Source organism: Colias croceus, chromosome 17 (genome assembly GCF_905220415.1).
Source record: "Colias croceus chromosome 17, ilColCroc2.1".
NCBI classification, from domain to species: Eukaryota; Metazoa; Arthropoda; class Insecta; order Lepidoptera; family Pieridae; genus Colias; species Colias croceus.
In genome coordinates, this window is record NC_059553.1 from 487333 (window position 1) to 512382 (window position 25050).

General features: G+C 33.9%; 4 protein-coding genes across 7 annotated transcripts; all 4 read right to left on the minus strand.

Moving 5' to 3' along the window:
* Positions 1–1074: 1074 nt before the first annotated feature.
* Positions 1075–4396, minus strand: LOC123699367 (esterase FE4-like). 3 transcript variants are annotated; one of them, XM_045646305.1, is made up of 4 exons: positions 3893–4396; positions 3262–3438; positions 1924–3191; positions 1075–1417 (listed from the first exon to the last, which is right to left on the minus strand). In XM_045646305.1, exons 2-4 carry the CDS (start codon positions 3427–3429, stop codon positions 1246–1248), a joined length of 1608 nt encoding a protein of 535 aa, XP_045502261.1. In that variant the 5' UTR covers positions 3430–3438; positions 3893–4396; the 3' UTR covers positions 1075–1245. The 3 variants fall into 3 exon arrangements, with proteins under 3 accessions (XP_045502261.1, XP_045502259.1, XP_045502260.1); XM_045646303.1 differs by having other exon boundaries at positions 3262–3444; XM_045646304.1 differs by lacking the exon at positions 3893–4396 and having other exon boundaries at positions 3262–3856.
* Positions 4397–5963: 1567 nt separating this feature from the next.
* On the minus strand, positions 5964–7820 carry LOC123699368 (juvenile hormone esterase-like). The gene is made up of 3 exons (XM_045646306.1): positions 7658–7820; positions 6321–7588; positions 5964–6246 (listed from the first exon to the last, which is right to left on the minus strand). Exons 1-3 carry the CDS (start codon positions 7817–7819, stop codon positions 6075–6077), a joined length of 1602 nt encoding a protein of 533 aa, XP_045502262.1. The 5' UTR covers position 7820; the 3' UTR covers positions 5964–6074.
* Positions 7821–8435: 615 nt separating this feature from the next.
* On the minus strand, positions 8436–10922 carry LOC123699366 (juvenile hormone esterase-like). The gene is made up of 4 exons (XM_045646302.1): positions 10791–10922; positions 10345–10523; positions 8835–10102; positions 8436–8685 (listed from the first exon to the last, which is right to left on the minus strand). Exons 2-4 carry the CDS (start codon positions 10513–10515, stop codon positions 8514–8516), a joined length of 1611 nt encoding a protein of 536 aa, XP_045502258.1. The 5' UTR covers positions 10516–10523; positions 10791–10922; the 3' UTR covers positions 8436–8513.
* A 6072-nt stretch (positions 10923–16994) lies between these two features.
* Positions 16995–21667, minus strand: LOC123699365 (acetylcholinesterase-like). 2 transcript variants are annotated; one of them, XM_045646300.1, is made up of 4 exons: positions 21480–21667; positions 19572–19789; positions 17701–18977; positions 16995–17256 (listed from the first exon to the last, which is right to left on the minus strand). In XM_045646300.1, the coding sequence occupies exons 2-4, from the start codon at positions 19734–19736 to the stop codon at positions 17085–17087; spliced, it is 1614 nt and encodes a 537-aa protein (XP_045502256.1). In that variant the 5' UTR covers positions 19737–19789; positions 21480–21667; the 3' UTR covers positions 16995–17084. The 2 variants fall into 2 exon arrangements, with proteins under 2 accessions (XP_045502256.1, XP_045502257.1); XM_045646301.1 differs by lacking the exon at positions 21480–21667 and adding an exon at positions 21337–21468.
* Positions 21668–25050: the final 3383 nt, after the last annotated feature.

Genomic DNA, 25050 nt, shown 5'->3' on the forward strand with positions numbered 1-25050 from the left:
TCCAGCTCGCTTGACTCTGCCTGCTCCTCAGCACACGCGGGCGCCACGCTCCTCCGCGCCTCCGACTTTTTTAATACTCTCTAGTGTATGACAGACAAGTACCACGTGGATTCGGGGTTGACAGATTCGGTTCCGTTACTAAGAATTTGTGTGCAATATCAAACAATAATTTTTTTTTTAATAATTATTTATTCTAATTATTTGTACATCTAATATGTACATGTTTGATACAATTTACAAGGGTAATGAATGGATCCATTTTATTTTTTTCCACCCAGCGTCTCCACATATTAAATTCTTTTATAATATCATCGAATTTTGGGTGGTTTGAGTTATCTTTTTAAAAAATCTTTTTACAATCAAATCAAATATTTTCCATCAGGGGCAACAAATGGGTTGTCTGGGTCTGAGTGATTAACTTTTTTATGAACATACCAATGTTGCCCCAATCATATACCTAAGTACTACTCGCCAATAATCCTTATGAATTGTTGTCCCTCAGCAACATGCTTTTGAATGAACTATGAAGGAACTATGGTTTTGAATGTACATTTTGACATTTGTTATCTCTTTCAAACACAATATTCTTGAAGTTTTGTCAACGTTTTTCAAACAATTTTGAACATAACCTCAAAGATTAAAATTAAGATTTCTGTGTAATTATACGTTTCCGCACGAAAAGCCGCTAATGTATGTTTCAGGCCATTATTATCGATCGGAAAAAATAAAAATCACGCCGAATTTCGTGCCGCAAATTTCTAAAGCCAACCCGTTATACTTCTTTGGCTATGGAAAATACTAGAATATACAAACAACTTGAACATAGTTATCAATTTTCATACCACCTAGAACTAACTTCATGCTGTTAAATTTAGGTGTCGGTGTGCGCGCGCATCGTAAAAATTCACTCTCATCATTTTTCTCCATCGCGCTGAAAGAAGTATAACTTCAAAAAAAAAAAAAAATAATTGAATAGTTTTCCATTGGTAGCTTCGAGCAAGAATTTTCCATTTTCAATATATTCCATACAACGTAAGTAGTATTCTTTATTCTTTCTTCAAATAAAACTAGTGATTAAAATTTAAAAATGCTTGTTATTGAAACCACATAATATGGATTAACTTATGTTAAATTTATAATTGAAATGTATTTATTTACAGTTTAATCATTTATTTTCAATATTTAAATTTTTTGGATTTTAGTGTATACTGGGGTATGCTTCAAACTGGTATAAAGGGCGAGATTTTATGATGTTCTTCTGTAATGTGAGTAAGTTTCATTCCAGAATAAAATATCTCTATCATTCCATAGTTTTTCCGTGGATAATTGCCTATCGATGACCATAAGTTGAGGGTCGGGAAGATTGGCTGGTTGCCACGTCATAGGAACTAATGCAGTTTCTTCAGGCGTCGGGTCACTGAAATATACATACACAGATATTAGTTTTCTTTGATCCAAAGGGTGGTAAAACAAAAAAAATGTTGTGTGGTTTTATGAAACCACGGTAAAAGTGAAACTTTTTTTCACACTATAGACATTTAACTAAAAATTATCGTATTTGTACGATAATTATCGTACGTATCGTGCGTCACGCGACATGCGCTACACAGACCAAAAAGTTTCACTTTAAAACAACTTTGCAATCGTACACTTACGACGTTTATAAAAACCGACTTTTGGCTTCGAATAATCTGAACTAGACAGTTAGGCCAATAACAACAAGAAATAAATAAGTTCCAGTTTGAAACAAAATTCACATTCAAAAAGACCAGAATTCCTGGAGCCTACAGGTTGCAAGTGTTATGGGAGTTATGTGACGGGTTTGAACCGTCTTTAGATTACGAATAGACTCTTAAATCTAAATTCTGTTTTCCTGCTTCCTATAGTTAAAATGCAGTTTTATTTAAAAGCTAAACCACTTACTCGTATTTAGCGAAGTTTGTCCAAATAAGAGTCAATTTGCCAATCATATTCATTTCCAAAATCGACAATACCGTTGTGCCTTCTGTTTTAAATATATAAGGTAATTCATCAGTATGGGTCGCTCCAGGATAAGCACCAAATCCATAACGAATTTTTAACAGATTCAATAAACCACTATATGCAAATTTGTAAACATATACTGGTTCTTCCATATTCTTAAGCAAAAGATCTATCGTGGCTATAACAGGGTATTTAATACCAGCGTCACCTTCGTATTTTGCCAAAGAAAGTACACTTATTCGTTCACCATCTTGATATAGTTCTTTCAATTTAGATGCAGTTGCTTCTTTTTCAGCTGCAGACGGGAATATTAAATCTCTCGGTAACGCACTTATAAAGTTGAACTCGTTTCTTTGGCGTGAAGTTTCCTTCCCTACAAATAAGTAACCTTCTGCACTGTTGAAGCCCATTATCACAGGAACTTTATTGAATTTACCACTATTAATTATATTATACGGACTTTCCGTTATAAACGGTTCTGATCCTTCTATAGTTTCTTCAATACAAGGAACAAAAACATTTTCTGATTGTACAATATTACCAGTATTCCTGGGCACCTTAGCGCTCAGTAACTCTTTAATTGTTTTTTGTTTAAATATATTTACTAACTCATGCACGTCTCTTGTGTTGATTTCCATTTGTGCTGCCAATCTGAATGCTATTTTTTTCGGCTCGAATTGTCCATTCGAATATGACACTGCTGATCCACTCTCAATAATAGCTCTATTGAAGAGACCCGCTGACATGGGAGATAACATGTGATAGACTACTGATGCAGCGCCGGAACTCTCACCAAATAATGTTATGTTATCAGGATCTCCTCCAAAAGCTCTGATATTATTCTTCACCCACCGAAGCGCCTCCACTTGATCTTTCAAACCCATATTACCAGCAGCTTCCTTTATTCCCAAGCAAAGGAACCCTAGCACGCCGAGCCTGTAGTTAAATGTAACTAAAATAACTTTGCGTTTTACTAAATTTTCAGGTCCATAAATAGTTGGCGTGCCCGAACCAGTTTTGAAACCACCACCATGAATGAATACCATAACAGGGTAAAGCTTATTTTCAGATTCCAAAGGTGTGTAAACGTTCAAGGACAGGCAGTCCACGTCTCCTATGATAAAATTATCGGTGGAGTTTTGTGGACATTTTTTATCATCGATAACTGCATCAAATGTACCGTTCCATTTTGGGGCTGGGTTGGGAGGCTGTAAAAAAGATTTTTCTTATTATTTGGAATGCGCAGTTAATATGCAAGCTTGTTATTAGCATACTTGCCTGAAACCTTTCAGCTGTCGCGTATGGTATCCCAGTGTAGCGGAGATGTGACCCGTCCAGAGCCACGGATCCTCTGAGGAGGCCACCTGACACTCGCACCGGCAATGTCGGTGATCCGGAATTGGCACTTGACAATGTGATCAGCAAAACCAGCGCGAGTAATTCCATATTTTCTATCTAAAACTTAACAGCACAATGTGTAAAAGATCGAAATGTGACTGTTATAAGCTGGAGATAAACGAGTTTTTAACGAGAAATTGGGTATTTTAAATTATAGAGCAACGTAGCATCTCTGATATTAAAATGATACATAATTTGAGATAACAAGATAACAATAATGATAAAATGATGAAATAGATGCCGATTTGTTATTTTTAAATTTTTATGCCCGATCTATGAATTTATCGAAATATTTGTTCAAAATATTTGACGTTTTTGAAATGAAATAACTAATATTCCCACCTGTTTCCTCTGCCTCGCTTTTAAGACTTTAAGTATAATCAACAGTATCTCGATATTATATAGGTACAAATTTATTCATTACCAAAACAAAGATAATTTTTTAATGGGATTTTAATAATTCATGAACAAGAACTAAGTAATTAAAATTTGGATAGGTTTTATACAATACCTTATTTATATTGACCAAGCTAGCGGGTAGGCGTACAATGGTAGCACATACACACTACCCAATCGTCCACAATATTTCATTGTCAGCAAATAGGTGAGGTCTGGCGACCCTGGGATCTTGAAATATATTATTTCTATTAAAATAGGGCTGGTAATTTTTATTCAGTTATTGGCAGTTATTTATTGCTTTGTCTGCTAATAGTGAAGGAGAAAGTTAACATTAAATTGGTAAAATCGTTTTTTTTATATTGCACATATGCATTATGCATTATGTTTACTTAAAAACAACCTTTGAATGTAAACCTTGTGTAGTAGAGAATAAGGTATAGAATAAGCATCATTTTAAAAATAATACATTTTAAATTTGTTGAATAAATTAAGTTCTGCGGGTTATTAATAGTTCATTGTTCGTATTTCATTATATCTACTATATAAAAATAGGTCGGGTTTTCCTTCCTGACGCTATAACTCTACACGCACTCAATGCACGAACCGATTTCCACGGTTTTGCATTCGTTGGAAAGGTCTCGGGCTCCGTGAGGTTTATAGCAAAGAAAAGGTGTCTCTAGTGGCGAAACAGAGTTCGCCCGGTTTGCTAGTTTGCTATAAATAAATTCTTTAAATGTTCAATTATGATAAATATACCATGATCATAACGAAAATTATTTTAAGCTATTGCATAGCTTCTATTGCGGACCTTGAGCGCGGGGACCGAATCGAGAAATTCCGTAACGAAAAAACCCCACTCCGACGGGCGGAGGTGTGGCTTGAAGGCATAGCATGCAATAGCTTTACCGCGGCAGTCCCCGAGTGTCACACGTCGTTTTTTGTTAGAAATTATTTGTAGTTTTATCGTCCTATTCATGGTAAACACAGCTGAGAAACAATTAGATCTCAACGAGCGACAACATTCCAACATGGCAACTCAGTTACATGTTGCGTCAAATTTCCCTCGCAACACAACCTCGCACATCTTTGGTGGAAAATCACCCTTATGGGATTTATTATCAAGTGCCTGCATCGATAGAGCAGTTGTTTGAGGCATACTGCATTTCTTCCTTTTGATTTCTAACAGTATGCATAAACTTTTTTTACGCCTAAACGGAACTTGGAATTATGGGCCTTTTAACCGCTACACTAAAACTTGAAGGGGATTTAAATGTACACGTTTTTTTTCTGAAAGATGAAACATTTTTTTTTTCAAATACCAATCATCCAACAAAATAGATTCAGTAATAGTTCAGGATACATCGCCCATTTTTGCAAGTGACTACTATCAAGCTGATTTTCCGTTTGTAGCTTTATTTTGATGAGACACCGAATAATTTCGTGTACGAAACTCTCGATTGTGGTAGCTAACAGAGATAACAAGGATAAAAATTTTTGATTTGATGGTTCTCAAATATTTATTACGCAATTTGTAGGACAATATGTCTGTTGAATTATATAAACATTAACTAAGCGAAAACAAAAAAATCAGCTTGTTAGTAATCATTTATGATGACCTCGTTATCGATACACTTTGGAAAGGGGGACTCTTTGAACCAACCATAGATTTTGTAGGACAAATATTTTTTCGAATAATTTAGGTAATTATCTTGAGATTGAACAAAAAAGAAAAATTCAGTTAGTAATAAATATTTGAGAACCATCAAATCAAAAATTTTTATCCTTGTTATCTCTGTTAGCTACCACAATCGAGACTTTCGTACACGAAATTATTGGGCGTCTCATCAAAATAAAGCTACAAACGTAAAATTAGCTTGATAGTAGTCACTTGCAAAAATGGGCGATGTATCCTGAACTATAATTATTAATGACAATTATCGGTAGTTGGTGAAAATATTCATTATTATACCTACAAAGTCCCGTTTTTCTGTAATAAAAATTTAAATATGCAAACTACATTATTATTCAGTCATAATATGTTTTATTGTGTCGGTGTTCATACGATGCAGTAAATCATTATTTAGTTTTTTAAACAACCATAAAGACCTGGCCACACAAGGGCTAAGTCTGAATAATAAAAAATTTAACAATTTTTTTTAACCATTAGACAGGAAATAGGCACATAGAAATGACAGATAAACTTAAATTTTATTTATGTTTAAATATAATTTTTGGATTTTAGTCTTGATTTCTACGAATTTTATTTTAAGCACACAAAATTAAGTAGTCATAGGTTATGCTGTTCTTCTATAATTTGTGTAAGTTTGATACCAGAATAAAATGTCCTTATCGTTCCATAGTTTTTCTGTAGATAATTGCCTGTCGATGACCAGAAGTTGCGGGTCAGGAAGACTGGCTGGCTGCCACTTCATGGGAACCAATGCGGTGACTTGTGGTGTCGGGTTTCTGAAAATATTTTAAGAAGCTTAAATGGAAGAAATCTATAGAGACATACACAAGAAATGAAGTAAAAGAATTACCCGTATTTAGCGAAATTTGTCCACATTAGTGTCATTTTTCCAATCATATTCATTTCCAAAAGTGATAGAACCGTTGTGGCCTTTGGTTTGAATAAGTAAAGCATTTCATCGGCATGAGAGGCTCCAGGATAAGCAGCGAAACCAGAAATAAATTTTACTAGATTCAATAAACCACTATATTCAAATTTATAAACATATACTGGTTCTTCCATATTTTTAAGCAAAATATCCGCTGTAACTATAACAGGATATTTAATACCAGCGTCACCTTCATATTTCACTAAAGATTGTATAGTCATCCGCGAACCGTCTTGATATAGTTCTTTTAATCTCGATGCAGTTGCCTCTTTTTCAGATGTGGCCGGGAATATTAAATCTCTCGGTAACGCGTTTAAATAGTTGAACTCGTCTCTTTGACGGGAAGTTTCTTTCCCCACAAGATAGTAACCTTCCTCATTATTGAAGCCCATTATAACAGGGACTTTATAGAATTTACCGCTATTGATGATCTCATAAGGGCTTGCAGTTATAAACGGTTCTGTTGCTTCTATAGTTTCTTCCATACAAGGAACAAAAACGCTTTCTGATTGTACAATGTTACCAGTTTTCCTGGGTACTTTAGCACGCAATAACTCTTTGGTTGATTTTTCTTTAAATATATTTAGTATCTCATTCACGTCTCTTGTATTGTGTCCCATTTGTGCCGCCAATTCGATTGCGATTTCTTTCGGTTCAAATTGTACAGAAGAATATGAAATTGCAGTGCCACTCTCCATAATAGCTCTATTGAAAAGCCCTGTAGACATAGGAGATAACATGTGATAGACTACGGATGCAGCGCCGGAACTCTCACCAAATAATGTTATATTATCAGGATCTCCTCCAAAAGCTCTGATATTATTCTTTACCCATCGAAGCGCTTCCACTTGATCCTTCAAACCCATATTACCAGCAGCTTCCTTTATTCCCAAGCAAAGGAATCCCAGTACGCCAAGTCTGTAGTTAAATGTGACTAAAATAACATCATGTTTCACTAAATGTTCCGGTCCATAAATAAGTGGCGAGCCGGAGCCATCTTGGAAGCCACCTCCGTGAATGAATACCATAACAGGGTAAAGTTTATTCCCAGATTTCAAAGGTGTGTAAACGTTTAAGTACAGGCAGTCCTCGTCTCCTATGATAAATGCATTCGTAAAGTTCTGTGGACATCTTTTATTTTCATTAACTGCATCGAAAGTGCCACTCCATTTTGGATCGGGCTTTGGAGCCTGTAAGTAGAACTTTGTTATTATTTAGAAAAAGCAATAAGTATAAAAGCTTCCTATTAGCATACTTGCCTGAAACCTTTCAGCTGTTGCGTATGGTATCCCGGTGTAGCGGAGATGTGACCTGTCCAGAGCCACGGATCCTCTGAGGAGGCCACCTGACACTTGTATTGGCAATGTCGGGGGTCGTAAAATGCTCGCACTTGATAGTGTGGTGAGCAGAAACATCAGCATAGTTTATTAGTCTAGAAATTAATAAGACAATAGACACTTTACGTGGAATTTGTGACAATTTCTAGAAATTGGAGTATTCCAATTCTTAAGTAGATGTTGAATGAGGCATAAACTATAAAAGTTTAGATATCAACACTTAGAATATAAAGTAAATTTAGTACCTAATGCCTGTCGCCTTCTGTGAATTAATGGTTATAGCTGTACCTTCTTCATCTGCCTCGCTTTTAAAACTCTGGGTATAATCAACGATATCTCGATATTATATAGGAATTAATTCACTGTAGTAACTGTACAGATAAGTTAAACGAGTTTTAATAATTCATTAACTAATTAACATATTTTCGATAGTTCATTCATTTTTTATTTATAGAACTAATTAATTTTCTATGTTAATAGGCTTAGTCTACAAGCCTCTTAATCCCAAAAGGAATTAGTTTAATCCTTAGTTTAATCACTCTCTAATCTACCAATATCTCTTATATTCGATTTTCTAAAAAATCGGTTTAAAGATACAATATTACCTACAGTCACATTCTATAGACTTTTTTGCAATGGAATATTTTCAATTACTCACAAGTAAAAGTGTGTGTAAGTAATGAAATCAGACTCTTAAATTTCATTTAATCATGTTTATTTATTAATTTATGTTTAGAAGAAATCTTTGGTGATGTACTTAGTATGAGGAAAATTTAGTTTATGCTGTTCTTCTGTAATATGTATAGGTGTCATTCCAGAATAAAATATCTCTGTCGTTCCACAGACTTTCAGTGGATAATTGCTTGTCGATTACCAGAACTTGAGGGTTGGAAAGATCAGCTGGTTGCCACTTCATGGGAACCAAAGCGGTTTCTTGGGGAGTCGGGTTTCTGAAAACATTTAAAGAATTTAGACATTCTTTTATTTATTTTATTTTGTAATCTAAGTTAGACATTTTCCTGTCATTAAGACTGACATATTAATGGAAGTCATCTATAGATACATAAACAACAAATAAACAAATAACTTACAGACTTACCCGTATTTTGCGAAATTTGTCCACATAAGGGTCATTTTACCAATAATATTCATTTCCAAAAGTGACAGTACCGTTGTGCCCTGTGGTTTAAACAAGTAAAGCAATTCATCTGCATGAGTTGCTCCAGGATAGGCTCCGAATCCATAACCAAATTTTACCAGATTCAATAAACCGTCGTATGCAAATTTGTATACATATACTGGTTCTTCCATATTTTTAAGCAAAAGATCTACCGTGGCTATAACAGGGTACTTAATACCAGAATCGCCTTCATATTTCACTAAAGATTGTACAGTCATCCGCGAACCGTCTTGATACAGTTCTTTTAATCTCGATGCAGTTGTTTCTTTTTCAGATGAAGTTGGGAACATTAAATCTCTCGGTAACGCGCTTTCAAAATTAAATTCTTCTCTTTGACGAGAAGTTTCTTTTCCTACAAAAAAGTAACCTTCTGCACTGTTAAAGCCCATTATAACAGGAACTTTATTGAATTTACCGCTGTTAATGATATCATACGGACTTGCTGTTATAAACGGTTCAGATCCCTCAATAGTTTCTTCAATACAAGGAACAAAAATATTCTCTGATTGTACGGTGTGACCAGTAGCCCTGGGTACTTTAGCACTGAATAATTCTACAATTGTTTTTTGTTTAAATATATTTACTAACTTATGGACGTCTCTTGTGTTGATTCCCATTTGTGCTGCTAATTTGAATGCTATTTCTTTCGGCTCGAATTGACCAGACCAGAATGACATAGCAGATCCACTCTCCATAATGACTTTATTAAAAAGCCCTGCAGACATAGGAGATAACAAATGATATGTTACAGATGATGAACCGGCACTTTCACCAAATAATGTTATATTATCAGGATCTCCTCCAAAAGCTCTGATATTATTCTTCACCCACCGAAGCGCCTCCACTTGATCTTTCAAACCCATATTACCAGCAGCTTCCTTTATTCCCAAGCAAAGGAACCCTAGCACGCCAAGTCTGTAGTTAAATGTGACTAAAATAACATCATGTTTGACTAAATATTCTGGCCCATAAATGAGCGGCGAACCGGAGCCCTCTTTGAAACCTCCTCCGTGAATGAATACCATAACAGGGTAAAGTTTATTTCCCGATTTCAAAGGTGTATAAACGTTTAAGTGTAGGCAGTCCTCTTCTCCCGTGACCAACGGTTCTGGGAATTTTTGTGGACATCTTATAAGTTCATTGACTGCATCGTATATACCTCTCCACTTTGGGGCGGGTTTGGGAGCCTGTAAAATGAAATTGTTTTATTAAGAACTAGCGGTCCGCCCCGGCTTCGCCCGTGGTACATGTTTACGTTTTCTCTCCATAAGAACCATCCTCGTACTTCAAGGAATATTACAAAAAAAGAATTAAAGAAATCGGTTCAGCCGTTCTCGCTTACCAACACATTTTGGGATTCATTTTTATATTATAGATAAAGAGATGAATGAGGTGTTAGCTTTGAAAAGCTATATTTGTATATACTTGCCTGAAACCTTTCAGCTGTCGCGTATGGTATCCCGGTGTAGCGGAGATGTGACCCGTCCAGAGCCACAGATCCTCTGAGGAGGCCACCTGACACTCGCACCGGCAATGTCGGCGGTCGTAAGAGACTCGCACTTGACAGTGTGACGAACAAAAACAGCACTTGTAATACCATGTTTATGTCTAAAAATCAATTATAATTTAAAAAGTAACACTGAATTGACATATAAATTAGCAGACCGTTATAAGCCATGGTTGTAATATTGAGATGAAGCATTCTAGATATTTAGGATATTTCAAGTTATGAAGCAATATCGGATATAAAAAGTATTATATTTTGTGATAAAGCTTAAAAATAACATTGATGAATATGGTAAATGCCAAATCTTGTTTTTATGTCGCTATATATCTTGGTATTATATTCGCTAAATAAAATAATAATAATTGTACCTGCTTCATCTGCCTTGAATTTGAGGCTCCGAGTAAGATATTATAAAACATATCTCTGTGTTATATAGGAAATCATTCATATTGTGACAACTATTGCTGATAATTTTAATGAGATGTTAACAATTCATAAACTTATTAACATTTCAATAGGCTGTACTCGTATGTAATAAACGATATAATATAATATGTATATTGAAAAATATAAAGCATAATATATTATATGTTAGAAATACCATAATGTAAAACTAAATACTGACGTTTTGCTTACGTCCTTTAATTTTCATCTAGATAGATCAAGACGTGATCTAGGCTCTAGCACATGGTGCGTTAACATGTGCTAATTTTCATCTTTTTGAAGTGAAACTTCTTTAGGCGCGTTGAGAGTTAAATTTCACGACCGCGTGCGTATAGCGTCACGTCATGGATTTTGGTATCTTTGAATCTTGCCAAAGAAGTTTTCTGACACGTGTGCTCGGCACACACGCTCTTTTTTACTTTTCATGGATTGAAAGGGACTGGTAAAATATATGTTTATATAACATGCGCAACCCTAATGACTGACGTCACTGGCGCGTTTTACAACTTCGCGGGCCGCGAAGGATCTCGTTGAAGTTTTCCATCACACCAGGAACAAGTTCTTTGTTAAATCTGGCACTTCTGAGATATTTGCAATTTATGTTCCGTTGAATTAATTTAGTGGCTCATGAATTAGTTAGGCTAATTGGCTCTATTTTTACATAGGAATGCGATATATATTTTGCTTAAATAGTGATTAAGATTGTCAATGTTGTTAGTGAGCGGTAGAAAAGCAAAATTCCTGCTTCAATCCTTCTTCAACTTTACCTATTTAGATTTAATAAAAATATGTTTTTTATTTGCCGAAATTTTATGTTTACTTGGATATATTCTGACGACCGAGTTAATAGTTTTTAAATTTAGTAATGTTAAAACATTGGATTTCCGTGATAAATCACGGAAATCCCATGGGTACCTACGTGAACAGCTATCCTTTGACTAGGTACGCGGGTGAAGTCGCGGGCGGAATGCTAACGTAAGTAGGCTAGTATCTTTCTCTGCAACTAAGTAACTTGAACCCAGAGTTAATCTTAGGGTTCAAGTTTATACCAATGCAATGTTATAAGAGACTTTGAAAGTGACTTTAAATTATATTTAACATTGTTTCTATTTTTATAACGTATTATTTTAAGTGTAATTTTTTTTTCGAGTAATCATGTACCTATTACTTTGTCTGCTATACAGGATGTCCCACCACCATATAGTTTTTCATGCACTGATTACATAAAAAAATTAAACAACAAAAAATGGCGTCAATTTTTTTTATTAGATTAAGGGTTTCTAGCCTTATCCGGCTATCCTATCCTATCTAGCCTTATCCGGCGTTTTTATTTATTTATTTATTTAGCCTTTATAATCCATGACATTTAGATACAGTTTACAACAAAAGATACATAATACATGAAAATATTAAAAATGCAGTTAGGTTAAATGTCCTGGCCCCTTTCGGGTATAGGCCTCCTCCAACTGTCCCCATTTCCTCCTGTTTCCAGCTGCCTTCATCCAGTCTTTGCCTGTCAATTGTAGAATATCATCAGCCCAGCGAGCCCTTGGTCTGCCTTTCTGTCTCTTGGATCCTGGGCCTATCCATTTCGTGACCCTTTTTGGCCATCTATCTTCGGAGTAGCGGGCGATATGTCCAGCCCATTTCCATTTTAAGCGCTGTGCATGTTGTAATACGTCTATCACTTTGGTTTTTGCTCTGATTTTTGTGCTGTTGACTTTGTCTATGGTCTTGATGCCAAGGATACTTCTTTCCATAGACCGTTGGCACGTGCGTATTTTTGACATGGTAATGTGGTTAAAGATCCAAGTTTGGGCACCATATGATAAACAAGGCAACAGGCACGAGTCCATTACTTTTTTCTTTAGCTTCATTGATAGTTTTGATTTTAGTATTTCCTTGTTACTCCAGTATTTATTCCACGTCAATTTGATTCTCCGGTCTATTTCGTCTAGATGTCTTGTCTTTTCAAATGATATTTGTTTTCCGAGGTAGGTATAGCTCTCTACGTATTCAATAAGTGTTTGATTTATTCGTATAGGTTTCTTTATGCCATTGGTAGCTACTTTTGTTTTTGAGGTATTCAGTTGTAGGCCTACATTCGCGCTTGCAGCGCTTAGTTCTGTTAGCATTCCCTCTAGTTGATTTGGTGTTTTAGCGAAAAGAACTATATCATCCGCAAATCTTAGGTTACTGAGGTTTTTTCCTTCTATGCTTATTCCTTTACCTTTTTTGTTCCATTCTAGGTCTTTCATTATATTTTGCAGGACAGCTATGAATATTTTTGGTGATAGCGGGTCTCCTTGCTTCACACCTCTGCGGATATAAAATTCTGCGCCTAGCCTATCTAATTTGACGCGGCTTGTACTTTTTCTATATATATCCTTGATGATGTTAATGTATACATGTGGAAGGTTCTGATGCTCTAATGCGTCCCAGATACTCATATGTGATATGGAATCGAACGCTTTTGCGTAGTCGACATATGCTATGTATAGATTTTGATTATATTCAACATATTTTTCTATCACTTGTTCTAAGGTATGTATGTGATCAGTCGTTGAGTATCCATGACGAAAACCTGCCTGTTCGACTGGTTGGTGCATTTCTATAGTTGGCTCTATTCTTTTTACCAGACACATAGCAAATAGCTTATACATTGTTGGAAGTAGGCTAATAGGTCGGTAATTATTTATATTAGCTGGGTCTCCTTTTTTGTATATCAGGATTATCCGCGATTTTGCCCATTTGGTAGGAATTTCTTGTTGTTCCAGTATTTTAGTGAAAAGAATAACGAGTGGACCTATCAGTAGATGTTTTCCAAGTAGTAATGCTTCGTTCGGTATATTGTCAACACCCGGGCTTTTATCTTTTTTTAATTTTTGACATTATTTCTTCTTCATTGAATGGTTGTATTGGCAATGTTTTTTCATCTGTTTCTATACACTTTTTGTAGCTGTAGTTTGTGATAGATTTATCATCGTATAGGGTTTACTGCGGCGTTTACTGATCCGCAAATGTGTGAGATTGTGTCTATTCGAACGTGATCTTTAACGTAAGTGTGCGTAGGTACAGATGGGAAAATTGGACGAGTTGCCAGTTAGGTACACATAGAATTTTAAGAATTTATCTACTAGAAAAAAGTGCGTCTGGAATTTCATGAATATTTTTTACGTATCCAGCCTATGCAAAACTATAAGTTCCTTATATCTTAGTATACCGACGATGGGACACTCTGTATAAGAAATTAGCAGCCATCATATCTGAAATGGTGTTTTTATATCGTTACATATTCATGGTGTTTATTTCCAAACATTCTTTGAAATTAGACCTATTGTTGTAGAAGATGAGGTTCAAAATCGGCATGTCGTTAAATTGTGTAGTTAAAATTTGTTGTTTACAGTTAGTTCTGCGGGTAATTAATAAAGTGTAAAAAACCTGGCTAGAAACGGCTGAATTCAATTTGATGAAAAAATATATTCAGACGGATTTTTAAGCTATTGCATAGCTTCTATCGCGGGCCTTGAGCGCGGGGACCGAATCGAGAAATTCTGTAACGTAAAAACCTCACGCTCCCCACTCCGACGGGCGGAGATGTTGGCTTGAAGGCATAGCATGCGATATCTTTACCGCGGCAGTCCCCGAGTGCCACACGTTTTTTTTTTTTTGCTTTTTGTTGAGTACAATATTTAATGTAGGAAGTAGGTAGGTTTTTTATACAACCTATCAATACTTCAACGTATACATATTGGTGACATAATTAAAAAAAATCCAAAAGAAACTATCTAATTCTGGGTCGCTCTAATTTGTAAAATGTTTTAAGTGAAATAAATGATTTATTTATTTATTTATTTAATTAAAATGAAATGTAAGATGGCACACTTGCGATTTTTCTTACGATTTTTTGAATAAAATAATAAACAGTTGTCATTACTTACCATTCTATCCTTTTTTGAAGTCAGTTATACAACGTCTTGTTTTTTCTATTGTCGTTGGATGTGTAAAACTACTCTATATAATATCATGAGTCTTATTTTTAAACTATTTCTCAACGATTATTGTTTATTATTATGATGTAACTATGTTTATTTTCAAGGATTTCTATAACCTGTTATTTTTTAAGTTTTAACATACTAATTTTATAATATTTGCATAATAATATAGTATATCTATCATAGTAAAACACCTACATAATATGTCTATCTATCTGCTAACCCGCTACCTATTTTAAAATACGCAAACCTCAAACTAATTTGAAAGGATTTTCACTATTTTGTAGATATATTTTTACGTTATTTTTTGTGTATTGAAATATAATTTCTAATTTATATTTGGGATTGTAATTAACGAACATATTTCTTAAATTCTTAAATTATTTGGCTTATCTAGTTGTGACCAAACGTAGACCTGCGAAACCGACGAGATAGGCTGTGTTTTAATTAAAGACGATCCGAATAGTTATCATTAATTATTATTTTTATTTTATTGAATCTACATTTAGTTATTATTAGACTTGAATTTATAGAATAACATTCATATAATATGGAAGATATTTAAAAAGGCGGGCAACACTTTTTCATTTGGTTACATTTTACTAGTATCACGAATAATTATCATTATATTCAATGTAAATTTCTATGATATATAAAAAAGCTAGATACGTTACCCGCTCTCTATTTTGGCAAGAAAAAACTCAGGTAAGTGCCCGAGTTTCACTTAGTCACGCACCATTCAGCGTCGTGGCTGGACGTTCTTTTTATATTTTAATCGGCAGTTGTTATTACGAAGTACATGAGTGAGACATGTATTATGTCTCGTGCGTGAGAGTGAAAGAGAGAACAACTGTATTGGTGATAATGCGTTAGTAAGTAGGTATGTATTAATTAAGCTGTTTTTTAGTGCAATGATGTTGGCGTATGCCGCGTCTACTAGTATAATAGGTCATTGGTAAATTTAGTAAAAATTGTTATAGATGTTTTTAAAGACCGGAACTCACTTTGTTTTTTACTTTGTGGTTGTCTGGGCGATGCTGATCACTCTATCATCAGGTGACGCGTTTCTATTGCATTTTCTTTTATAATTAATAATAATTATTCTCAATAAAATCAACAAAATAAAATAAAAAAACTAAGTCGCCTTCAGAATCAGAATTAAACCAAAAAATGGGACACGGAAGGCACCCGCTTTCAAATAAAAAAGGAATCTTCAAAATAGGTTCACTTGGTTGAAAGTTCCGAGATAACAAACAGAAAATAAGCAGTTGAATTTAGAACCTCTTTTTGAAGTCGGTTAAAAATATGTGATCAGTGTGCTCATTTGGGCGGATTTGTATATTATGTAGGTAGGTACACTTGTATCACAATATTTTGAGAGAACTGCACTTTAGACTAAGTATTAGATTTCAAAATAAAAACTTGTAGTTCCGCTTGTTTTTATATATAGGTATATTTTTTAATTAAACACAAAAGTTACGACCGGTTTTCCTACATCATCATCGTATAGTTTATTAGTATGATTATCGTGAGGTTCCTCTAAAATAAGACAACTAGCTTCCGGCCCGCGGCTTCGCCCGCGTAGGCAAAGAAAACCCGCATAGCTCCCATTCCCGTGGGATTTCCGGGGTAAAAACTATATTTATGTCCTTTCTGATGTCCCAAGCTATCTCTGTACCAAATTTCATCCAAATCGGTTCAGTGGTTGACGTGTGTTCGCATTTTTATAACGTGGGCTAGGAAGGATTTGATATTGCTATACATTGTAACATTGATAAAATTGAAAGTGATGTGGAGTCAGTCTAAAGCTCATATTATATTATAATAGTACATGATTGTATAGTGAAATAAATAACTACATAAACAGTAGACAATAATTTTATTTACAATTCTTATAACTATTTATAACAAAATCTTAAATAATAATGTATTATTATATGATAAACGAATGCGTTTACACTACATAATATAAAAGTATAAAAAAGTGAAGTCCCGTGTCCCCTTAATGGGGTAAGAGGTAGATGCATTATACATCTATTTCACTGATCGATTTTCTTTTTAGGGACAAGTAGGTGATCAGCCTTCTGACAGACCGAGACATTTTTTCTTCGTCTCCACCGGGAATCAAACCCAGGACCCCTCGGTGCTACGCTCACGCGTCAACTACTGTACCAAGGAGGCGGTCAATAAGAATAGGTATAATTATAAATTCAAATTTTTAAATTATGATTTCCGTCTATATTTTGTATACGTTTGATTCAAAAATATGATTGCATCATCATTCCACAAAGGTTCTGTGGAAAATTTTGTATCTATGACCAATACTTTTGGATCTATTTTACTGCTGGGTTGCCATGTTATGGGAAGTTGTTTTGTTGTTTTTGGTGTTGGATTGCTGGAAGAAAAAAAATGAAATATTATGTTAAAGAAACAAACATACTTATGTCATTTAGCAGGTATTGAACAGACAAATAAATGTATATATAATAAAGATAAGAGATAGATAAATGGATAGACAAGATAAATGTATCGACAGCTTACGTCAATCTCATACATTCATAATCTATTCTATCAAACGTTACGCTAATAGAAAACCACTTGTCTAGGGGGGCAGGGATCAAAGCTTATAAAATACGACAAATATTTCACGTAGGTATGTTGTCAATAATGGTATAATAATTAAGAAATCGGTTCAGCAGTTTTTGAGTAAACCCTTAACAAACATACAAATCTATGTATGTGTAAAAGCAGATACTTAGGTTTGTTTGAAAGACATACGTTTTTGAAAATAGTAATTAATACATTAAGGAAGAACACTTAACCATAATAATTTACTTACTTAAATTTGGCAAAGTTCGTCCACATTGTAGTCATCTTCTTAGTCATATCCTTTTCAAAAAATGACATTGGCAAGGTTATTTCAGTCTTAAATATATAAAATAACTCATCAGCGTGTGTCGCACCGGGGTATTCTGTAACCTTAAATAGAAACTTTAATAAATTCATCCAGCCATCCCGACAAAATTTGTAAATAAATACTGGTTTCTCCATTTTTCTTAAAAAAAGATCAGCTGTCACTATAACAGGGTAAACTATGCCTAAATCTCCTTCGTATTTAGCCAATGTATCCAAGGCTATCCGATTTTTATCTAAATCCTTGAAGTATATTTCTTTCAACTTTTCTGAAGTTGCATTTTTATCATATTCAGACGGGAATTTCAAATCTCGTGGCATTGATCCGATGAAATTAAAGTTGTTTCTGGTTGTTTCATTTTCCTTTCCAGCGAACATTAAACCCTCTGCGCTATTGTAGCCCATGATTATTGGTATTTTATTAAATTGGCCACTTGTGATCAAGTTATACGGGCTATCTCGTATGAATTCTTCCGAATCAGGTATATCATCTTCAATGCAAGGCACAAATATGTTTTCTGATAGAACAGTATCTCCAATTGCTCTGGGAACACGTGTTTCCAAAAGTTCTTTCACGGGTTTATTTCTAAATAGTTCTAGAATATCATAAACGTTATTTGATTCCATTCTCATTTGCTTGGCAAGTTTACGAGCGGTTTGTATCGGTTCAAACTGTAAAGCCCAGGGCCCTATTGCTGAACCACTTTGCATAATAGCTTTATGGAATAATCCACGAGACATTCGTGAAAAAATGTGGTATGATACAGACGCTGACCCAGCGCTTTCGCCGAACAAAGTGACGTTATCGGGATCTCCACCAAATGCCCTAATATTTATCTTCACCCATCGAAGTGCTTCCACCTGGTCCTTTAAACCCATATTCCCTGGTGCTTCTTTAATTCCCAAGCACAGGAAGCCTAATATTTCCAGTCTATAATTGATGGTTACAAGAATTACTCCATGCCTTGTTAAATATTCAGGGCCGTAAAGAAGGGGGGAACTAGAACCGTCTCTGAACCCTCCTCCATGGATAAACACCATAACAGGGTAAGGCTTATCCCCCGCTTGTAAGGGCGTGTATACATTTAATGTAAGGCAGTTTTCTCTCCCGTTAATCCATGTTTGTGAGAATCTTTGTGCGCATCTTATGTGTTCGTTCACTGCGTTGATAACACCTTCCCATTTTGGTACTGGGCGAGATACCTGAAATGATAAATATTTATATTACATTATTATGCTTTAATTATGTTGATTGAGTTTTCTAGTAATGTAATAAGATAAGGTTTATAAGATATTGTTGACATCGATATCATAAGTCAAATAAGGTAGGTAGCTATTCATGTACAAATAAAACGTTTAAAGTAGAAAAGTAAACATGTATTATGTTTATTGATTTACTGGAGAATTAACTAGGTAAATTTTTATTCGTTCAATTCTATTGAGATTTGTATATCGAGTTTACTCTTTAATTAAAATAAGTTATATTATAATTGTGAACAATATAAAGCACACAACAACATAACAACTATGTTTTATTATCGTAAAACAACAGGAGCGGATTACGCTACATTTAAGTCTGTATACAAATAAATACAATGAATGAACTGCTGAAAACAAAACTTGTTAAAATATCTGTCTGTCTTTACGTTGTTTCCATGCTCAAAAAATCTGTACTGATTTACTTTGCCTCATCAGCTGATTTTACTCATATTAGAAGTAACATACATAATCTAAAGACTTTAAGAAATGCTATGTTTTTATATCCCTTACATATCAGAATATTTCAAGGTAATTCACCTGGAACCTCTCAGCATTCGCATACGGTACACCATTGTACCGCAGGTGTGACCCATCTGGGGCCACATATCCCCGCAGCAGGCCACTAGAGGTCACCACGGGTGGTGTAGGCTGCAGGACCAGGCGAGCAGCCCAGAGGGAACACAGGATCAACCATTTAGCCATCAGGGAGACATGTTTGGTTCAGATTTGGAAATTTGGTGCGTGGTGGTGGATTGCTGGAAGCATAAATATTTTAATGTTGTTGTTGAGTGGTTTTTGCACACGCAATTTCGTATTTATCCTGTATCTTACGATTGTGGTAAAAATATTACCTACTAGGTACCTTATTATAATAATGTCTAATGACATGGAAAATCACGTAATGTCTTTCCATTAAAACTTTGTAAAATCTTATGAGAATTCTATTCTGTTAATTTATTTATTTAATTAAATTTCAATTGTCTTTGCCCTATACGTATTTTTTTTGTAAATCATTGTTTTAAATGAACCTTGTTATAATATAATATAATAGGTAATAGGTGAGTTTATTTCGTGATTAACGAGTGCTGAGTTAGAATTAATTATGCATACATAATATGGTTAAAAATCTATTCGTAAAAGCATAAGAGCTGTTGCACGGATGCCAACGCCCACCTCCATAGGTACATGAAATAAGTTCCATCTTATAACAATTTTTACAATTACTATAATACATAATTAACAATCTATAATAATCAGTGTTTTCCGTAATTAACTAACACATTAAGTCTATGATTTAATTTGTTTTCCAATTGGTTTTTTTTTCTTATTAATTATTTTCAACTAGCTTGCTTGCCGCGGACTTCGACCAGATTTACTAATGAGATAAAAATAGCGTATGTATTGATGTAGTTTTTGTTTGAAATCATTCTAAACATACACAAACACAAATGTTTCCTGTTTTCAACATTATGTAATTAACAACTAGCTTTCCGCCCGCGGCTTCGCCCGCGTTTTCAAAGAAAAATCCACATAGTTTCCGTTACCGTGGGATATCCGGGATAAAACCTATCCTATGTTTTAATCCAAATTACCATCTATATGTATGCTAAATTTCATTGCAATCTATTCAGTAGTACATATTTGCGTGAAAGAGTTAACAAACACACATCCTCACAAACTTTCGCATTTATAATATTAGTAGGATAGGATAGAAGGATATTAGGACTATTATTATCTACTAGCTGAGCTCCCCGGTTTCACCCGCGTGGCTCCGCTTTTGTTGGTCATAGCGTGATGATATATAGCAGCTACAGCCTTTCTCGATAAATGGGCTATCTAACACCGAAAGAATTTTACAAATCGGACCAGTAGTTCCTGAGATTAGCGCGTTCAAACAAACAAACTCTTCAGCTTTATAATATTGGTATAGATTAAAATATATCTTGTAGGACGTAAAGTTATGTTTACATTTCTATATTTTTCGAATGCAATTATCGAATGATGCTTTTTGGCTTCACAAAAATACTCGTATAGATATTGCAAAATAAAAATATTGTCAAAATGTTAAGTGGCGAGTGAATATTTTTCAAACAATAGGACAATAACAAGTGATACCGTGACCCATTGAACTGCGTAGGTACTTTGTGACCCGAATGGGACACAGCTTTGCAATACAATTTTGAGATTTGTTTTTGGTTGAAAAATAAAAGATATATTTTAAATGAATACAGTTGGTTGTTATAAAAGGTACCTGGTTGTATATTATTTTCTACACTATTTATCTAACTACTTACATACCTACCTATTTTAATATAATCCGTTTCCAATATATAATAACATAAAAATCAACACATGAAACAGTTCACAATAAACTAAGCAAAACTTATGTGTATTTCATACAAAAATTACATTTACGTATACATAACATAGCATGTAGTTATTTACCGGTTGATAAACAGGTATTTCCACTTTTTTGCACAATTTTACCGCATTTCATAAAAAAATTCTTTTTATATTACTTCACTTGGGACACTAGAATTTATTAAACTTTATATTATTTTAACTTTTACACGTAAAATATAGAAATTTTAAGGAGAAAAGACACGTCTTTACAATCGTTCAAAGAATGACAACAAAACACTTGAAGAGAGATCAACTACGTACACCGTTATTAACTTATTTACACAATTATGTACTCTTTATAATTGATTTAGAGTTCATTATCGTTTAATTCAATAATGTATGTTGAAAGTTGAGTCATGGATTTAGTATTAACTGATTAGGATTCAGTTTTCATTGACATGCTAATACGATGTGTGTGCGTTTAATTTATTTTGGACCGAATTTTAAATAAAGTAGGTATCCTACTAGCTAACTATATCTTAGTTTAACAAATCCATACAAATATTATAAACGTGAAAGTCTGTATGTCTGTAACGTTTTCACAGAACTAGAGCACCGATTTGGATGATATTTAGAATAAAAATAGGGAATTTTTAATATCCGATTGGTGTATTTTGATACCTTAAACGCCTTCATTTAATAAATAGCAAAAAATAGACTAGGCAATATCAAGATTTTGATTTTATACTACAGGCGTTAAATTTTATATAAAAAGAATTTAAGAAGAAAAAGAAGATTAAAATGGCTGTAAGAAACGATAAATCAAAATAAATTATTATGCTAATGATGATAAATTTGAAATAATAATAGTTTTATTCGTATACCTATAGTTATGTATTTAATTAAATATTATATTAATGTCGCTAACGTAAACTAATTTGGCTTTGTCTAAAAAATCATGTTGTAGGTGCTGTACAGTTTAAGGTACAGTAAATAGTACCTACTAGTTTCTTTATAGAATAACAAGCAAATAACCCTGACCCCACGGGTAAGTGAGGTTAAAATTATATAATGACAGGAAATCGACCATAATACGTGCAACTCGTAAAGTATAAAATACTAGCATTCCGCCCGCGGCTTCGCCCGCGTTTAAAAAAACCCGCATAGTTCCCGTTCCTGTGGGATTTCCGGGATATACATATATGTTTATCCAAGTTACCCTCTATATATGTATACTAAATTTCAATGTAATCTTCAGTAGTATTTGCGTGAAAGAGTGAGTAGGTACATCCATCCTCACAAACTTTCGCATTTATTATAAGTATTACATTTCCCAACGTGTAGAATCAACAAAGCTAAAAACAGTGTAATATTTATGGCTATTAAAATATTATATAATATTAAATAATACATCATTTATTTTGATAAGGGTTAATACCAAGGTACAAATAAAGAGCTTTTTGTAGCGGTGGTCTTAGATTACAAAATAAAAGACAGATGGAGCGTTGCCGAACTAAACCGAATAATTTATCGTCATTTTCAATAAAGCTATGTGTGCTGTCATTTCGCCGCTGCACTGTACGTACACGGTGCTTTTGTGTGCGTGTAATGTTGCCAGATATTGAAAAATTTCCCAAATTTTTCCCCGACTACGCAAAAAAGAGGGTTATGTTTTTCGAGTTTATGGATGTATGTATAATATTTCTTTGACACGCCCTGCAGTATAAACCGTTGGACCGATTTTGAGTTGTGAGGTTTCATTGCAATGATCTGAATTATTATGTTAGTGGCGGTAGTGACGTAGGCTATATACATAAATGAGAAGTCAAGTTTTAATTTTTATTTAAATTCTTTTATTACATAAAGTACCTGCCTACTAAAGTTATATATGGACAAAAAAATTGTATTCAATTTTTTATTAAATAAATTACATAAAAAAAGTTTCAATATTAACTATAATAATTATATTATTTTTTATTTTTCATAATATATGAATACGAATAGCGGTAGTTTTTAGTCGAGAATACGGGACATTTTATTTTCATCATATCCATCATGGAGTTCACATAAATTAAATCGCTAGCGAAAACGACTATGACGTTTTTAAGCTTTATAAAAGTAACAAAATAATGTATTATGCTTATTAAAATAATCTAATAATTATCATGAACCTTTAGTGCACTATACCAATAAAAATGGCAAATTCATTTTCAAAATACTGGCAACATACGTTGAAGTTTTGTATTCCTTCATATCTGTAAAATTATTATTCGTATTAAAGAAATAAATCAGCCAAATAATCTACAGAAAACCTGTGAAACGATGTTTTATCTTTTTTTTTGTTTTCGGGAACAAATTTTACAGCGTTTTATTATCACAAGACGGCATTTTTTTCACTAAAATTGCAAACCCTTTTTGACGTATTGCATGACACTATATGCGCTCTTGGCTATAGCACTGGTGCAGCGACGTATTTGTAGTACGGGAGCTACCAACGTTTAAAAAAAAGTCATTTTAGTATAGTTGGGTTTTTGATATACTGTTTCTCTTGCTATTTCGGTTAGAGTCCGGGCTGTCTGGCTGGCCGCAGTGGTTGCGTTTATTAGTGCGCATCTTATCTGCACAGGAAAATATCCTTAATTTAAAGTCATTTTTTAACGCGTAATTTTTAATCGTTTGCCTTTAGATAGATCCATCAGATATAATTTTTTTATTGCAAGACGTTTTTTTCGTTGTAAAATAGGTGCCATACGCAATTTTTATTTCAAAATAACTAAAATGTCATCGAAATAAGTGAAATTACATCAACATGAGTTCGCTTAAAAGGTAAGTAATAACTTTATTATTTATATTATATTATCCTTTTTTAATACTTATATTGAATAATTAGTAAACTAATATTTTTAATAGATGGTTTCATATTTATTACACTTTTGGGTATAAATATGAATTTGATGATATTTGTATTTTCTAGTGTTTGATTTTACGCGAGTATTATACATTTTGAAATTAAAGACTTGAGAAAATAATACAATGAATAAATCGCGTTTAAAATCCGTTAAAAAGTCTTTAATTTCTTGATGATATTTGGTTTTTATCAAGTTTACATTAACGTCCTATTTGAGGTTCGTTGGGAAAAAGGAGGCGATATGGTAGATTGTTGCAAAAAAACAGTAAATAGTAAAATGAATATTATATATAGTATAAGTAACACAGTGATTACTTATCCTTCACTGGGACTCATGTTGATGGAATTTCACTTATTTCGATGATATTTTAATTATTTTGAAATAAAAATTGCGTCTGGCACCTATTTAACAACGAACAAAACGTCTTGCAATAAAAAATGTATGTCTAATGGATCTATCTAAAGGCAAACGATTAAAAATTACGCGTTAAAAAATGACTTTAAATTAAGGATATTTTCCTGTGCAGATAAGATGCGCACTAATAAACGCAACCACTGCGGCCAGCCAGACAGCCCGGACTGTAACCGAAATAGCAAGAGGAACAGCATATCAAAGAACCAACTATACTAAAATGCTCACTTGTCAACGTTGCTACCTCCTAGAATATTGTTTTTGATTTCGTATTTTCTTTGACAAGGGCGACGGGCGGTTGTCATGCTCCATCTGTACTTTATTTTGTAATCTAAGGCGGTGGTATTTTAATT

Bases quoted from the DNA above. Each gene is read 5' to 3' on its own strand.
- LOC123699367 (XM_045646305.1), bottom strand. From the start codon at position 3,429: ATGGAATTACTCGCGCTGGTTTTGCTGATCACATTGTCAAGTGCCAAT. The intron at 3,192-3,261 runs GCAAGTATGCTA...TCTTTTTTACAG, and splicing joins CGACAGCTGAAAGGTTTCAG to CCTCCCAACCCAGCCCCAAA. The intron at 1,418-1,923 runs GTAAGTGGTTTA...TGTATATTTCAG, and splicing joins ACAAACTTCGCTAAATACGA to TGACCCGACGCCTGAAGAAA.
- LOC123699368 (XM_045646306.1), bottom strand. From the start codon at position 7,819: ATGCTGATGTTTCTGCTCACCACACTATCAAGTGCGAGCATTTTACGA. The intron at 7,589-7,657 runs GCAAGTATGCTA...TTCTACTTACAG, and splicing joins CAACAGCTGAAAGGTTTCAG to GCTCCAAAGCCCGATCCAAA. The intron at 6,247-6,320 runs GTAATTCTTTTA...AAATATTTTCAG, and splicing joins ACAAATTTCGCTAAATACGG to AAACCCGACACCACAAGTCA.
- LOC123699366 (XM_045646302.1), bottom strand. From the start codon at position 10,515: ATGGTATTACAAGTGCTGTTTTTGTTCGTCACACTGTCAAGTGCGAGT. The intron at 10,103-10,344 runs GCAAGTATATAC...TTCATTTTACAG, and splicing joins CGACAGCTGAAAGGTTTCAG to GCTCCCAAACCCGCCCCAAA. The intron at 8,686-8,834 runs GTAAGTCTGTAA...AAATGTTTTCAG, and splicing joins ACAAATTTCGCAAAATACGG to AAACCCGACTCCCCAAGAAA.
- LOC123699365 (XM_045646300.1), bottom strand. From the start codon at position 19,736: ATGGCTAAATGGTTGATCCTGTGTTCCCTCTGGGCTGCTCGCCTGGTC. The intron at 18,978-19,571 runs GTGAATTACCTT...TTATCATTTCAG, and splicing joins CGAATGCTGAGAGGTTCCAG to GTATCTCGCCCAGTACCAAA. The intron at 17,257-17,700 runs GTAAGTAAATTA...TTTTTCTTCCAG, and splicing joins ACGAACTTTGCCAAATTTAA to CAATCCAACACCAAAAACAA.